Genomic DNA, 13,468 nt, shown 5'->3' on the forward strand with positions numbered 1-13,468 from the left:
TTAATATTATCAAGCTTTGAGCTTGATACACAAATTTATCTCGCTTATTACAACTTAATCATGATTCATATTTTAATTCATAATCTCAACCTATGAAGCATAATGACAGAAGTCACTCATTTAATTTATTTTACCATCAAATTTTAAGTGTAGAGAATTTTTAAAAATATGTATTTTTTTAAAAAAATTCTAACTATCATATATATTTTTTTAAATGTGCTGCCGACTTCTTTTGTGATCATTAACTTGCGCGCATTATAGTTAATAGGTTTTTATTATACTTAAGGTCTATTTAGTTGGTATCAAGTGGAGTTCAGTTAAATAATTCATTTAAGTAAAATAATTATCTTCTATAAAAGATAATTAAGTAAATTATTTATTTAATTTACTCTTGCAATAAAAAAGATAAGGATAAATTTTGAAAGTAAGTAATTTTTTTCTCAAATTGTTTAGCAATCAAATACTCTCTAAATGTGATGCTAACCTGGGAGCATTATAGTCAATAGGTAAGTGTGAGCTTTTATTTATTTCTCTCTTACATAGTTTTTGATCAAATTAGGCCTTCTATGAAAATTTATTTACCCAAACGGCCAAATTACTTAGGATGCTTATTTTTTAAAAGTCGATTGTAAGAACAAATAAATTGTGTAAAAAAACGTTAATTTTTTTTAACATTTTACACAGTATGTAAAAAATTTAAATATTTAAATATTGACTTTATCAGCACTTTATATAAATATGAGAAGTATAATAAGTATATGATAAAATCGGTGGCAATAAGGAGACTTTAATTTTTAATTTATTTATCTAGATCTGATTCTAATCAACAAATAAATACCTTTTTGTACTAATTTTTAATAGAACAAAAGGCTAAAGAGATTAATGCACGATTTAGAATAAAATATTTAACTCTTTGGTGGTTTACAATTTATGTAAAATATTAATCAATTCAGTATTTTTCTGTTGGAAAATTGAGATGACGTATTTAATTAAGTTCCGGAACTTTTTGAATAAATAAATTAATGTGGAGAGCTTTATTATTTTTATTTTATTTTTTATGTAGTATGAATGAGGAGAGTCAGTATGGTAAAAAATATGCTCTGTTACAGTTACAGGGAGTACCTGTACTATGAAGAACAGTACACCAAGCTTGATGGGAACTTGTCCTTAGATCCCAACCCTACATAGATAATCTTGCAGTCATCCAATGCCAAATCTAAGACCATCAGACCACCATAAAAACCCCACCACTCTCGCCATCCTGAAACCCCTCTACCCTTCTCCCAACCCCCCACCAATTCTTCTTTCGCACTCGTCTCGTGTGAAAGCTTCTTGCAATATTCCAGTGGGTTATTCTTCTGACAAAAAGAAGTCATCTGTGGTCTTGCATGTGGGAGCGAGGTTAGTAGTAATGTGCAGCCAAGAATGACTTGCCGGCAAACTTAATTAGTGCAAAGATATGTAAAGCTGCCATCTTCTTATGCTAAGAGTTTGCTATTAACGTACGTACGTTGAGAGATTGCCGGCAAGTTGTTTCTGGCTACATATTTGCCTCCTTTTCTCATGCGAGAGCAAAGATGATGGTAGTTTTGGGGCTTCGACATTGTGAGGTACGCAAGCTAGCTCTTAAGAATAAGATTTAGATTTGTTCTCTCCTTACACGGTACAGATTAAACAATAATTCTTTCTCCACGTAGAGAATTATGGTATTTAATCTGTACCCTCTTTATTTGTTTGTTTGAATGTCTTGGAGAGCTCACACGCAATGACTTACTCAGAGGAATCTTATGAGAACTTCCATTCGCTATACTACGCTGCCATATTCTATATGACATTTGATCTCTCTCTCTCTCTCTCTCTCTCTCTCTCTCTCTCTCTCTCTCTCTCTCTCTCTCTCTCTCTCATATTCTATATGAGAACTTATCATCTTGCAAGAGACGTATTAATGTGTTCTTCTGCCTGAGGATTAGTGGTAGGCATGCAGAAACCTTTCGTTATTGCAGCTTAGGACATATACATACACTAGCTTTTATCTTTGTAGGTTACTGTTGCCAAAAGAACACTTTTCTGGGACCGCCTACGGCCACAGAGAAATGAAAATAATAAACAAAACAAAACTGTCACCTTCTGGTACTGTATATGGCGTATTCATTAGCCGGGCTGGTGACAAGGAGTACATAATCATGTGGTTATAATTCCTATCACTGTATATAGTACCGCACTATTTGCATGAACTGTAGACCGAATAATGCCATTTGTACCAACCGGCCTATTAGCTCAGTTGGTTAGAGCGTCGTGCTAATAACGCGAAGGTCGCAGGTTCGAGACCTGCATGGGCCACTTCGATACGTAAATTAATTTTATAAATTTTTGAACTATCTCGAAACATTTCAAAATTAGAATTTAATTCTGCCAATAAATACAATGATGCCTAGCTGTTGTATTATGACAAAGAAAAAATTATCGTTCAAATGAAGAATAGACCATAGAAAACAAATGCAACTCCTACTATCTCGTGTGTGTGTGTGTGTGTGTGTGTGTGTGTGTCTAATGCTTAGTATTAAGGAGGAACACCCATCAAACTATTACCAGGCTCAGATTTCTGGACTCCTCTTCCCTTCATCACCTCTCTGACCTGCAACGCATCATTCCACCGCCCGAAGCTGGCGTACATGTGCGAGAGAAGAACGTAGTCACTGCTGTGATCAGGTTCCACCTCCTTGAGATGTTTAAGAACAAGCTTGCCGAGTTCGAGTTCTCCATGAACTCTGCACGCACCTAACAATGTCCTCCAGACCACAGCATTGCCCTCCATTGGCATTGTTCTTATCAGTTCATATGCCTCTCTCACAAGCCCTGCCCTTCCAAGTAGATCAACCATGCAACCGTAGTGCTTTATATTAGGAGTTATGCTGTAGTCCCTCATCATCTCAAAGTACCTCCTACCTCTTTCGACAAGACCTCCATGGCTACATGCACAGAGAACACCAAGGAAAGTAATGTCGTTCGGTTCTTCGTACTCCGATTCTAGTAGCATCCTATCAAAAAGTGCCAACGCTTTCTCTGCATGCCCGTGCAGTGCAAGTCCTAGTATAATTGAGTTCCATGAGACAATGTTCCTCTCTTCAATATCCTCGAAAACTTGAAACGCTATGTAGATGGCTCCACATTTTGCATACATATCAATCAGGGAGTTGGACACTGAGACAGTTTGTACAAGAATTGAACCACCACCGATGTTAGAATGGACCCATCTGCCAAAATCCAGAGCGCCAAGCTCCGAACACGCGGACAGAGTAACCACCAAGGTGGCCTCATCGGGTATGAACCCATCTCTCATCATCCTAAGGAACATTCTCAACGCCTCCTTGTACTTGCGGCAGTTAACATACCCATCAATTAGAGTGTTCCATGACACCAAATCTATGTCGGGACTTTCTTCGAACACCTGACGAGCAACATCCGTTTCTTCAAATAACGTATACATGTGCATTAAAGTATTGCTAACAAAGACATTGGACTCCAACCCAAGTTTCAGAATGCAGCAATGCAACTCCTTTCCCAATTCAACAGCCCCAAGCTGCCCACAAATCTTGAGCAGGAAAGAGAAAGTAAAGTTATCCGCAGTCTTCCCCCTTTCCCTCATCCCACGGAAGAAGAAGAAAGCCTCCTCGGCTCTATTTGTCCTACCAAATCCTCTAATCATGGTGTTCCAGAGGAACCCATCTGGCCAATTGAGCTGCTCGAAGGCCTTCGATGCGTAATCGATGGATCCGACTTCCGAGACGCAGCAGAAGGAGATGAGCCTCGCGATCACGTAGACGTGTTGCTCGAAGCCGGAGGAGATGATCTGGGCGTGTATCTGGGAGAGGTCACGCATGGAGCAGCAGGAGTTGAAGTGCGAGATGAGCGTCTGCTCTCTTGAATGGAAATTGGCATCTGGGTCTGGTGATCGATGGAAATGGTATTGGAGGAAGGAGACGGTCGATGATAGTGTTCTTCTCAGAGAGCCAAAGGAGAGCTTGTTCAAGTTAATGGACAGGACCATAACTCTTAACTAGTGAGCTTGTAGTTCAAGTTCAACTTCTCTCTCCTATATCAAACACTACTCTGATAAATATAAGCTATTCTGTTTCTTTTATTTAACGAGTGTAACAATTTTAAAATATATCTGTAGGTCTAAAAGATGGGGCGTAGAAAGATAATAATCACCAATATATAACTCTAATTAGAAGTACTCTTTAAGAAATATTAATTAATGTTATTTATGCCAACACTTCCGTTCCGCTGCTCCAACTCGTCACTCGTCAACCGCTCTTCCGCGCCGCAGTAACCCTATCCTCCGGAATCCACCTCTCGGGCATCATGCTGATGCTGCTAAAGAGTTCCGTTCGATTGAGGTCTGCGAGTAGTTCTCAGTGATGGTAATTGTACGCCTTCGATCCCTTGCCCAGTTCTTCTTATCCAGATTCTCTTTTCTCGTACAAATCTTGGTTGGATTCTTTCCATTTGTTGCGTTGCGTTGGTGCATTTGTGGAACATTTTAGAGCATTCGGTTGTGTTAGAGAATGTCTATCTTGTCAATCTAGCAGTAGATTTAGTGAAGATATTAGCCTTCAAGATTAGCGCAACAGCAAAAGTTTTAGACCAACATCACGATAGAGTGCCTAAGCTTTAGGTATGTAAGTAATGTGCCATTTTGTAAGTTAACTTTAAGGGATTGTCTGATTCCTTGCATTTAGAAGTGCATTGGTGTAGCTGGAACACGAACTAATTTGTTCTTTAGGCACTTTTATGGACGTCTCAAGTGCCACCGTATTTTGTTTATCTTACCAAGATTTTGGGTAGTTGATAGTGTATGAGTGGTAGGAGAAGGATGGGGTTAGCGAATTCTAGTTATTAATGCCCGGAAGAACAAGAGGATGAGAAAACTTCTAATAAGTAATCACCATCTTATAGCAGTCCCTGGTATACATATGTATGCATCAAGTACTTACTGCTTAATACGACAATGACATAAATCATGGTATAGTATGACCGGAACCATACAGTTTGGCTCACTGTAGCTCAAAACATGGTATGCCTACTGAGATAGAAATCCTGAAGTTGGAGGATATTCTAAATCGTGTTTAATAGTACCCTTTAGGAGTGAACTCTGATTTGCTTTGTCATGATTCCTATTATATTTGGTTGTTAAGCAACTAAATTATTTTCTTAGGAAACAACCGTGTGTAAAATTCCAGTGAAACCTTTTTATTGGAACCACAAAACAAGAAGTTTAAAAAGGAGGAATGTACTTTATAATAATGTCTAAAAATTTTCCCACATCAGTTCTTATTCTTTTTAGCATATATGAGAAGATAGCCATAATTAAATGGGTTATCAAGTGAGCTGGATTAAATTTGTTTTCATCTTTTCGATCTTTTGAACAAATTATTATCAATCCCTTTTCCCCATAGTAATGCCGTCGTAGTAGGTGAGAGACCAATTTTAGATCTTGTATTTACTTTTGTTGGATTCAATTTGTTTCTGATCTTTTGAACAAATTATTCTCAATATCTTTTCCCAAAGTAACGCCCTCTTAGAAGGTAGGAGATCAATTTTAGATATTCTATTTGGTTTTGTTTTCTTTTTGAAAAAGGCAAGCCAAACTCTGTTACCTTATGGAAACACTAAAATTTAGAAGGCAGCTAAGTAGTTCCTACTCATGTCTGGCATTTGGCATATTACAAAACCAATGCACTGTAAAACTAGAGTTTATAATTTATAATTTTATATCATCACAGGCATCTACAAAATAAATTTCATCACTTTCCGAAAAGCTACCATTGTTAGAACTGTGAAGAGATCACTCCACACAAATTGGTCCTCCTTACAGAAACATTTTGTGGTTTCTTCACCTTACATTGAGTTTCCTCCCCTTGAGAGCCTGCCCAACATAAAATGGTCTCCTAAACATCAAAACAGTGGATGACAATTATTATTTTCAGTTGGCCAGTTTGTGCGGAACTTAGAACCAGAATGTGATTTGTATGGTTAAGTGGTTTGAAAGGTTTGGGTATGCCAAACTAGTCGTTTGACTGAAGGCTGTACATTTGACAGAAAGTTTACTAGCAAATTGCAGAATTAGAGCAACTGAGGTTCTGCAAGAGAATTCTGTAGTGGGTTTCATGGAGCACATATAATTAACTATTGAAATGTTAAGAGTTGAATTCCTTAGACTTGTGCAAGGTGGAGCGCACTATATTGATAGCTGCTTGGATTTGAAGTCATATATCAGGATTTGAAGCTTGATTCAATCAATAGTAATACCGAAGCATGACTGGCTGTGTGGGGACGATTTTTGGACCAACCATTTATACCATGGCCACATATTAATCATGACAAGCTTGATAACAAACAATATGAACGAGTGAAATTAGAAAAAGATTCATGCATCACTGCTCTTGCTTTCGACTGTTATGCTTTGGGACAAAGCAGGGGTCAAATCAATTCTTATACGAATAATCCACTGAATCCAAGTATTTTCATCTTTCCTTGGTGAGAATACAACAACTTCAATCACGGCCTTCAAAGCATCTCTAGATTGCCAGCACAGTACATTAATCACTATAAACTTGCTTTGCAGAACTCCTAGCTGAGTGATTCTAAAAGAGTTCAGATGCAAGAAATGAAATGCAAATGCCAGGCAGATTAAACTCCTAACTCCGAAGCAGTGGAACTGCTAATTCCTAGCAATATCAATTCTGAAGTTTCAAGAAATGGAACTTGGAACTATCGTGAGTGTGACTCATAGCATGATTGAAAGCTGATAACTGACAGAGCTCCTAGCCTCTTAGATAGTCGAAATTGGAGAATTTCAATGGGGCATTCTTTTCATAAAAGGCATGGATTCTTATTTGTATCTCTCATCAATGCACCTCCCTGTTAGTGCACCTTAAAAGTTAAATCAACTATCAAGAATTTTCATCTTCATCTAACTGCAAACTTGAATATTTCTCATAATTCTTTCATGGTCACTAACGGCAGTGCAACACAGCCCTTCACTCACTCATGAGCAGGCCTGGACCAGCTGAATAATAAAGGGAAGATGCCTTAAATGGGTTGCCTCTTCTTTGGGGTGTGATAGAAGCCTTTGGTACCACAAGGCTCATAAAGGAGTTGGAGGACCACCTTACTTGCAATAAATAATGCGTACATTCATGCCATTAAAGACTATTAAGGTTAATGCCCTATAATTTCCTCTGTAGCATATGCCCAAGATCATCTTCTGCACTTCAATTTTAGCTTGTAGTGCTAGTCTTTACTTCTGGCATGAGCTGGTTCATAGGTCTAATTTCCGGTAAACAATAAAAATTACTTTTATACAGAAGTCTGAATTAATTCCAGGATCCTATATACTATCTTCGTTATTATAGGCAATCATTTATTTTGATATGTATTAGCTCATCTATTAACTTCTATTTTATTTGCATCTCTGCTGATTTCTTTTTATCAAACACTATCATTATGTTGGCCTCCACATTTGAATTTTTGCTTGTTGATGATTTCATAGACTTTCTGATGCTATTGGATTGTTTTGAAAGAATTAGGAAAGATGTTCCTGAAAACTTAGAGAAAATTCTCATGATTTGTAGCTTAAGGACTTAATTTATTCACTTGATGCAATGTAATAACCTTGAGTAGGGTCAGTAGAGCTTTTAGTGTATATGCCAAGAGCTACATTTTCTTCTCTGTCTAATGCACTCTCTTTATAACTATGGTAAAAGAAGCAAATCATGTATGTTGTGGAGCAAATGTTTTCCCCTTGTTCCCTTCAGGACACTGCATAAATGTTGAATTTGTGGCAGCACTTTGATTTTATCTCCAGAAGGAAGTGACGTAACATTAACTTCAGATTTTATCATTTGCATTCGTGTGTACTGCTACATTACATCAATGTACTCAAACCTTTTCTATGCTTGTCCTCTTACTAGCATTACATTATTCCTGAATACCAATCCTAGTTCGACGATCTCATTATTTCAATTGATGCAGCATCAGAATGCTTGTCTTCATCTTCCACTTATTTTCATCATCACTCTGATAGATACATCAAAGTAACCCTCAAATCTAGCTAATAACAAGGCGCTGTACCAAGGTGATGCTATCACTACTTTAGAAAAGCATATTAGACTTGCATATATATATTGTGCATATATATACACACCAATGTGATTGAATTCCGAGTATGAGACCTTGGTACCTTACACTCGATTTTTCCTTGCAGGTACACCTCTTCTTTTGGTAGGTGCTACTGTATATATTGGTAATCTATAACAAACAAAAGAAGGGGAAAACTGATGGAATTTATGAACCTAGCTCACAGCAATTGCTGGAATCACAGCATCAAACATCAGAGCATTATTTTCTCTAGATATATCAAATTCCAGTACAGTTCCCATATATTCTGAATACTAGACCTGATAAAGGTTACAATACCAAGTAAATCCATTCCATAGCGCTCAGAAAGGAGACCATCAAATTTCAGTTATAAAGCTCTCAGTGTGGCATTTAAGTATTGATTACCTCTAACAATTCTCAGGAAAGGGATTTTGCTATATGCTGGTAATTTACTTCTATCGTTGTATCTTTATTCGACTTGAATCGAATGTATTTCCATCCTGCTTGTTTGAATCCTCTTACAAGTGCTGGATGCTTGTATGCCAACTATCTCGCATGACATTACCATCTTGATTCATTCGTCCTCAATGTATAATGTATATTGCAGTTACTGGAGCACAGAGAGTAATGGAAATTCCAGCTCATGGATTCAAATCCAAAGAGACATTGGCTAGCTCCAAAATTTGTGGGTCTCTTTTCAACTTGCTGGCAATTTGAATCTACTGGCGAATAGAAACACGTGCTTTGTGCCAGGGGAATTAATCAAGACTGATCTGCATTAAACTGGAGATCTATACCCATGTGGAGTTCTTTTTCTCTGCTATCTCTCAGCAGAGCAGAGAGACCAAACGGCCATATCTCTTCTTCTGAGACACTCAATAGACTTGGATATGATGCATCTTAATTTCCATTGTATACGTACACACATATATATATATATATACATACATGCACACATACGTATCTCTTCTTCCGAGACACTCAATAGACTTGGATAAGATGCATCTTAATTTCCATTGCATACGTACACACACACACACACACATATATATATATACATACATGCACACGTACGTACTATTCGAGCTATCTATTGGTTAAGCTTTTTAAGATTAATGAAGGGTATGATCGGCATTTGTTGCTCGGCAAACATATATGGGGGAGAAAGGGAGAAAGCATTGCGACTTTTAAAAGAAAAGAAAGACTAGTCTTGTATTCGAGATTGACGTAGGTATTTAATCGATGGTGGACGGTGGTCCTCGGCCAGTCCACACCATCCAACACGAAATTTAATGGCATAAAATACCATGCCAATCCACCAACCTTGCAGTGTAAAGTGGTAGTTCCACAATTTCTTCTATCCAATAGCGTGGATGCACGTGTGCTCTTGCAGCACTTTGTAAAAAGTGGGAGAGAGAGGTCTGTCTCATTTATTAGGGTCTTCTTCACATAATTAATGTACTTGGCGGCCTTTCATTGGTTGCCTGGTTTTGCTGGAAAAACATATTACTAATATTCACGTAAATAGGTCGTCTCATTCATCGCATTAAGTGAATAGGACAATGGCTCGCCAAATAAGAGTTTTTGGACCAAGCTACCCCTCTTTTGTACTTTATTTATCCAAAATAGGTCCGTGGCACTGTTGCTCTGTGTTAAATGTTAGATAAGTTCAATGTTTTACTATTAAATAATATTGCTAAAAATTTTATTTTATAGGAAACACCAAAGAGTTGAGCATTTTATTAATCAATAAAAAAAATCCAAAATAAAATTGGAGGAGTTACGGTTAGTTTTTTTTTTTCAATTTTGAGTGTAATTAATTTTGAAGAACCTGTGTTAGTTTAACGTATATACTCTTCTATATCTTCGTAATAATATATTTTACGACTAAAATGAATAATCGAACACAAAATTACTATATTATAAACTTTTCCTTTTATCTTTTTTGTTTAGTATTTTTAACAATAAACCACTTAATTTTTTAGCGTTTTTTATATAGATATTTTTTCAGTAAAACACTGAAATGTTTAACGTTTTTTCTTTCAATAAAAACACTGATTAAATCAGCGTTTAATTTTGGGCTAAGTAAAATATTTAATAAATTAGCATTTTATTTAGTGCTACAGTGAAATATATTCCTTTTGGTATTAAGTATAAAGTGTAAGCTATTTTGATAAAAATAAATAAATAGATAAATAAGATCAAAGTTTAGTCCAAAACTCTGGCAAATAAGGTTGCCGTGAAATAGTACTGGGGTCACTTCGAGTAGTTGGCTGGTGGAGCCATATCCCCATCCCTGCAGAGCAAATCCCACGGTACTCTAATTTATAACTGGTTAATTCTGGAAACGGAATCACAAACTTTTCCCAGTTCACAAGGGCAAAACAACTAGAGTTACTTACTACTCTGCACTTACTCCATGGAGAACCTCTGTCTTCTTAAATCAGACGGTGAGGAGTGTGCATCTCGGTGGATTGCTTTGAAAGGCATATGGTTAGCAGAACGGAATAGGGCAGTGACACATAGGCATGGCACACAGCCCATCCCATCAATACATGTGGACCATTCATGGATGTGGGTCCTAATACATAATGCTGGCCATTACTGTGCATTCTTAATCATGAATCAGGTCATTGCCCATTCCACCCTTGGCTCTGTGTAACTACTAGTTCTGGACTGTAATAATTAACAGTGTAACCATCTCAGGGCTATTTAGGTCATGGCAAGGCATCCCTTGAGAGATATAAGCATATGCATGTCCATCTACGATGCTGACTTTTCTTCTTTGTCTATCTTTTATCCTTTTCCTCCATCTTCTCTCTGCGTGCCAATTTAGAGAAGAACATACGACCAACCTCTTAGTTAGGCAAGCAGCGGCTTCGTTTTAACTTGCTTGTCGCCGTCTCCGAAGATAGACTTTCTTTTCAGGGTTCTTGGAACTTTGCGTCATTTGACATGGGACGGTCGCCGTGCTGCGAGAAGGTGGGCCTCAAGAAAGGCCCATGGACGCCGGAGGAGGACCAGAAGCTCCTCGCGTACATCGAAGAGCACGGCCACGGCAGCTGGCGAGCATTGCCGGCACGAGCCGGTGAGCCTGATCAACTTCTGCTGCGCCGGCAAATTTTATATTTCTTTTGTTGTGGTTAATTACGATGACCGTCGGTGGTGGGTAGCAGTGATATGTGTGTGAAATTATGCAGGTCTGCAAAGGTGTGGAAAGAGCTGCAGGCTGAGGTGGACGAACTATCTGAGGCCTGATATCAAGAGGGGCAACTTTAGCCTGCAAGAAGAGCAGACCATCATACAACTCCACGCACTCCTTGGAAACAGGTCAGTTTAGTCGCATTTCAAGCTAGCACTCGCATCATGTCACATTCAAGATCTCTTTGTGGCTGCTGAGAATTCTGCATCAGTTACAGTAGTGGATTTGGAAGTTTAGGCGATATTAATTAATTATGCAAGCACTGCACCAATCCATCTCATCAATCTCAAGAAAAGATGCATTTCCTTCTCTTTTTTTAATCATTTCTCTTCCATGTTACTGCTCAGTTACTGTAGCTCAATTGCACTGCTACGTTACCTTCAAGACTAATGTACTGCGATTGCTCTATAGCTTGAGGCGTCTTCATATCCGGAATAAATGTTACCGTATCTATGTTGTCTTGACTTGATTAATTATTCGATCCCTTCGAGTGCCTCGTAGTTAGAACATAAGCATTGTGATCCGGCCCTTAGAAACGATTTAATTTCTGGCTTCAGGTGGTCAGCTATAGCCACGCATCTACCCAAGAGAACAGACAACGAGATCAAGAACTACTGGAACACTCATCTAAAGAAGAGACTAGCCAAGATGGGCATTGATCCAGTGACCCACAAGCCCAAGAGTGACACCCTCACCTCCCCCGAAGGCGACTCGAAGAGCGCCGCCAACCTCAGCCACATGGCTCAGTGGGAGAGCGCGCGGCTCGAAGCCGAGTCCAAGCTCCGGGCCTTCTCAGCCTCCACCTCGACCTCCACCTCCACCTCCAGTGCTGCATTCCACTTGAATGGGATCTGGCCGTCGAAACCAATCGCCAATGCTAGACGTATCAACCTCGATTCTCCCACGTCCACCTTAAGCTTCTCCGAGAAGAATGGCGTGATGCCAATCTCGAACACATGGCTGCTGGATAGAAACGAGGACTTGGAAGGAGAAGACATGGAGTGGAAATGCTTTGAAAAGCAGCAAGCTCGCATTTTTGATACCAAGAAGGAGGTGGATAACTTTGCCAGCTTGCAGATATTGGACGCTTCGTGGCTTCAAGAATCGTGCAGCATTGGAGGGTCTATCGGCACGATGCTGGATAACTCTGAGAATTACCAGAATTCGTCGGATAACTCCAAGAATGCGCAAGGCGGGAGCTGCATTGAGGAAGGTGAAGGTGAGGAAGAAGAGAATAAGAACTACTGGAGTAGTATCCTTAACTTGGTGGATTCGTCGCCGCGTTCCGATTCGCCGCCGGTTTTCTAAAGTTAGCCATTGGATCACCGAGTCAACTCCGTATTGTTAGAAGGGGGTTGTGCGAATCAAAGTTAGAGAGGCTTAAGTTTGTTGAATGGAGTAATATTATATTTGTGTAATAAGAACGAGAATAATGCATGCATCCAAATTGTTTACATCACGTTAATCGAGTTCTTTTATCATCATCGCTTATAGTTTGTTTCATTTTATAGTTGTTAGTTCAGCATTTGTATAGGTTTATCAAATTATAAGAATTAATCAACTAATGTTGGCTAAGAGTTTCTCGATATTTAATGAGACAATATTAAATTCTCACTTCGTCGTGTATCTCCAAATGTATTTTGAACCCAACTTAGTATGATTACCCAGTCTACATCTGATTCTGTTTTATGATAAATTTAATATTTTATTCTGATTGAGAAGGATTAATAAGAAAAGAATAACTACTGGGAAAACATTAACTAAACAATTATTAGGCCCAACAATACAATATTTCCTAAGAGTTCAAATCAGTGGAACTGGAAATGTCCTTATCAGAGAAACAACAAAGAAAAGATTGAGCAATGCTTAATAATGCTACCGGTATTTTGTCCATGGAGCTTCTTTATTTCTTTCATGGCGAGGAAGAGCACGCAAGGAAACTTGTTAAGATATAGCTCATCTAGGTTGGGGTGGTACATCGAATAATATTCCCAAAGTATCTGATAAAATTTCTTATGACAAGGTAACATGATCATGCACGAAATATTTTCCACCTTTTTTCTCATGCATTTTTGTGCAGGCAATGCAGGTGTATTAAGCAAT

At 38.4% G+C, this 13,468-nt stretch overlaps 2 protein-coding genes, 1 long non-coding RNA gene and 1 other non-coding gene across 6 annotated transcripts; 3 read left to right on the forward strand and 1 right to left on the reverse strand.

The window, feature by feature from the left end:
• Window positions 1–2,266: 2,266 nt before the first annotated feature.
• Window positions 2,267–2,340, forward strand: TRNAI-AAU (transfer RNA isoleucine (anticodon AAU)). The gene has a single exon. It is a non-coding gene; the product is annotated as a tRNA-Ile (tRNA).
• Window positions 2,341–2,560: 220 nt separating this feature from the next.
• On the reverse strand, window positions 2,561–4,048 carry LOC140777057 (pentatricopeptide repeat-containing protein At1g59720, chloroplastic/mitochondrial-like). Its single transcript, XM_073120956.1, has one exon. The coding sequence runs from the start codon at window positions 4,046–4,048 to the stop codon at window positions 2,561–2,563; it is 1,488 nt and encodes a 495-aa protein (XP_072977057.1).
• A 242-nt stretch (window positions 4,049–4,290) lies between these two features.
• On the forward strand, window positions 4,291–9,068 carry LOC140779277 (uncharacterized). 3 transcript variants are annotated; one of them, XR_012107307.1, is made up of 5 exons: window positions 4,299–4,424; window positions 7,030–7,223; window positions 8,038–8,140; window positions 8,270–8,607; window positions 8,771–9,068. It is a non-coding gene; the product is annotated as an uncharacterized lncRNA (long non-coding RNA). The 3 variants fall into 3 exon arrangements; XR_012107306.1 differs by lacking the exon at window positions 8,038–8,140; XR_012107308.1 differs by lacking the exons at window positions 7,030–7,223; window positions 8,038–8,140 and having other exon boundaries at window positions 4,291–4,424.
• Window positions 9,069–10,939: 1,871 nt separating this feature from the next.
• Window positions 10,940–12,913, forward strand: LOC140778694 (transcription factor MYB106-like). Its single transcript, XM_073123521.1, has 3 exons — window positions 10,940–11,251; window positions 11,364–11,493; window positions 11,923–12,913. Exons 1-3 carry the CDS (start codon window positions 11,119–11,121, stop codon window positions 12,671–12,673), a joined length of 1,014 nt encoding a protein of 337 aa, XP_072979622.1. The 5' UTR covers window positions 10,940–11,118; the 3' UTR covers window positions 12,674–12,913.
• Window positions 12,914–13,468: the final 555 nt, after the last annotated feature.

This window comes from Typha angustifolia, chromosome 15 (assembly GCF_048772165.1).
Source record: "Typha angustifolia cultivar Huaian chromosome 15, ASM4877216v1, whole genome shotgun sequence".
In the NCBI taxonomy this organism is placed as follows: domain Eukaryota; kingdom Viridiplantae; phylum Streptophyta; class Magnoliopsida; order Poales; family Typhaceae; genus Typha; species Typha angustifolia.

Coding starts and splice junctions, on each gene's coding strand:
- LOC140778694 (XM_073123521.1), top strand. CDS start 11,119: ATGGGACGGTCGCCGTGCTGCGAGAAGGTGGGCCTCAAGAAAGGCCCA. Junction 11,252..11,363: donor AGCATTGCCGGCACGAGCCG/GTGAGCCTGATC, acceptor GAAATTATGCAG/GTCTGCAAAGGTGTGGAAAG. Junction 11,494..11,922: donor CACGCACTCCTTGGAAACAG/GTCAGTTTAGTC, acceptor TTCTGGCTTCAG/GTGGTCAGCTATAGCCACGC.
- LOC140777057 (XM_073120956.1), bottom strand. CDS start 4,048: ATGGTCCTGTCCATTAACTTGAACAAGCTCTCCTTTGGCTCTCTGAGA.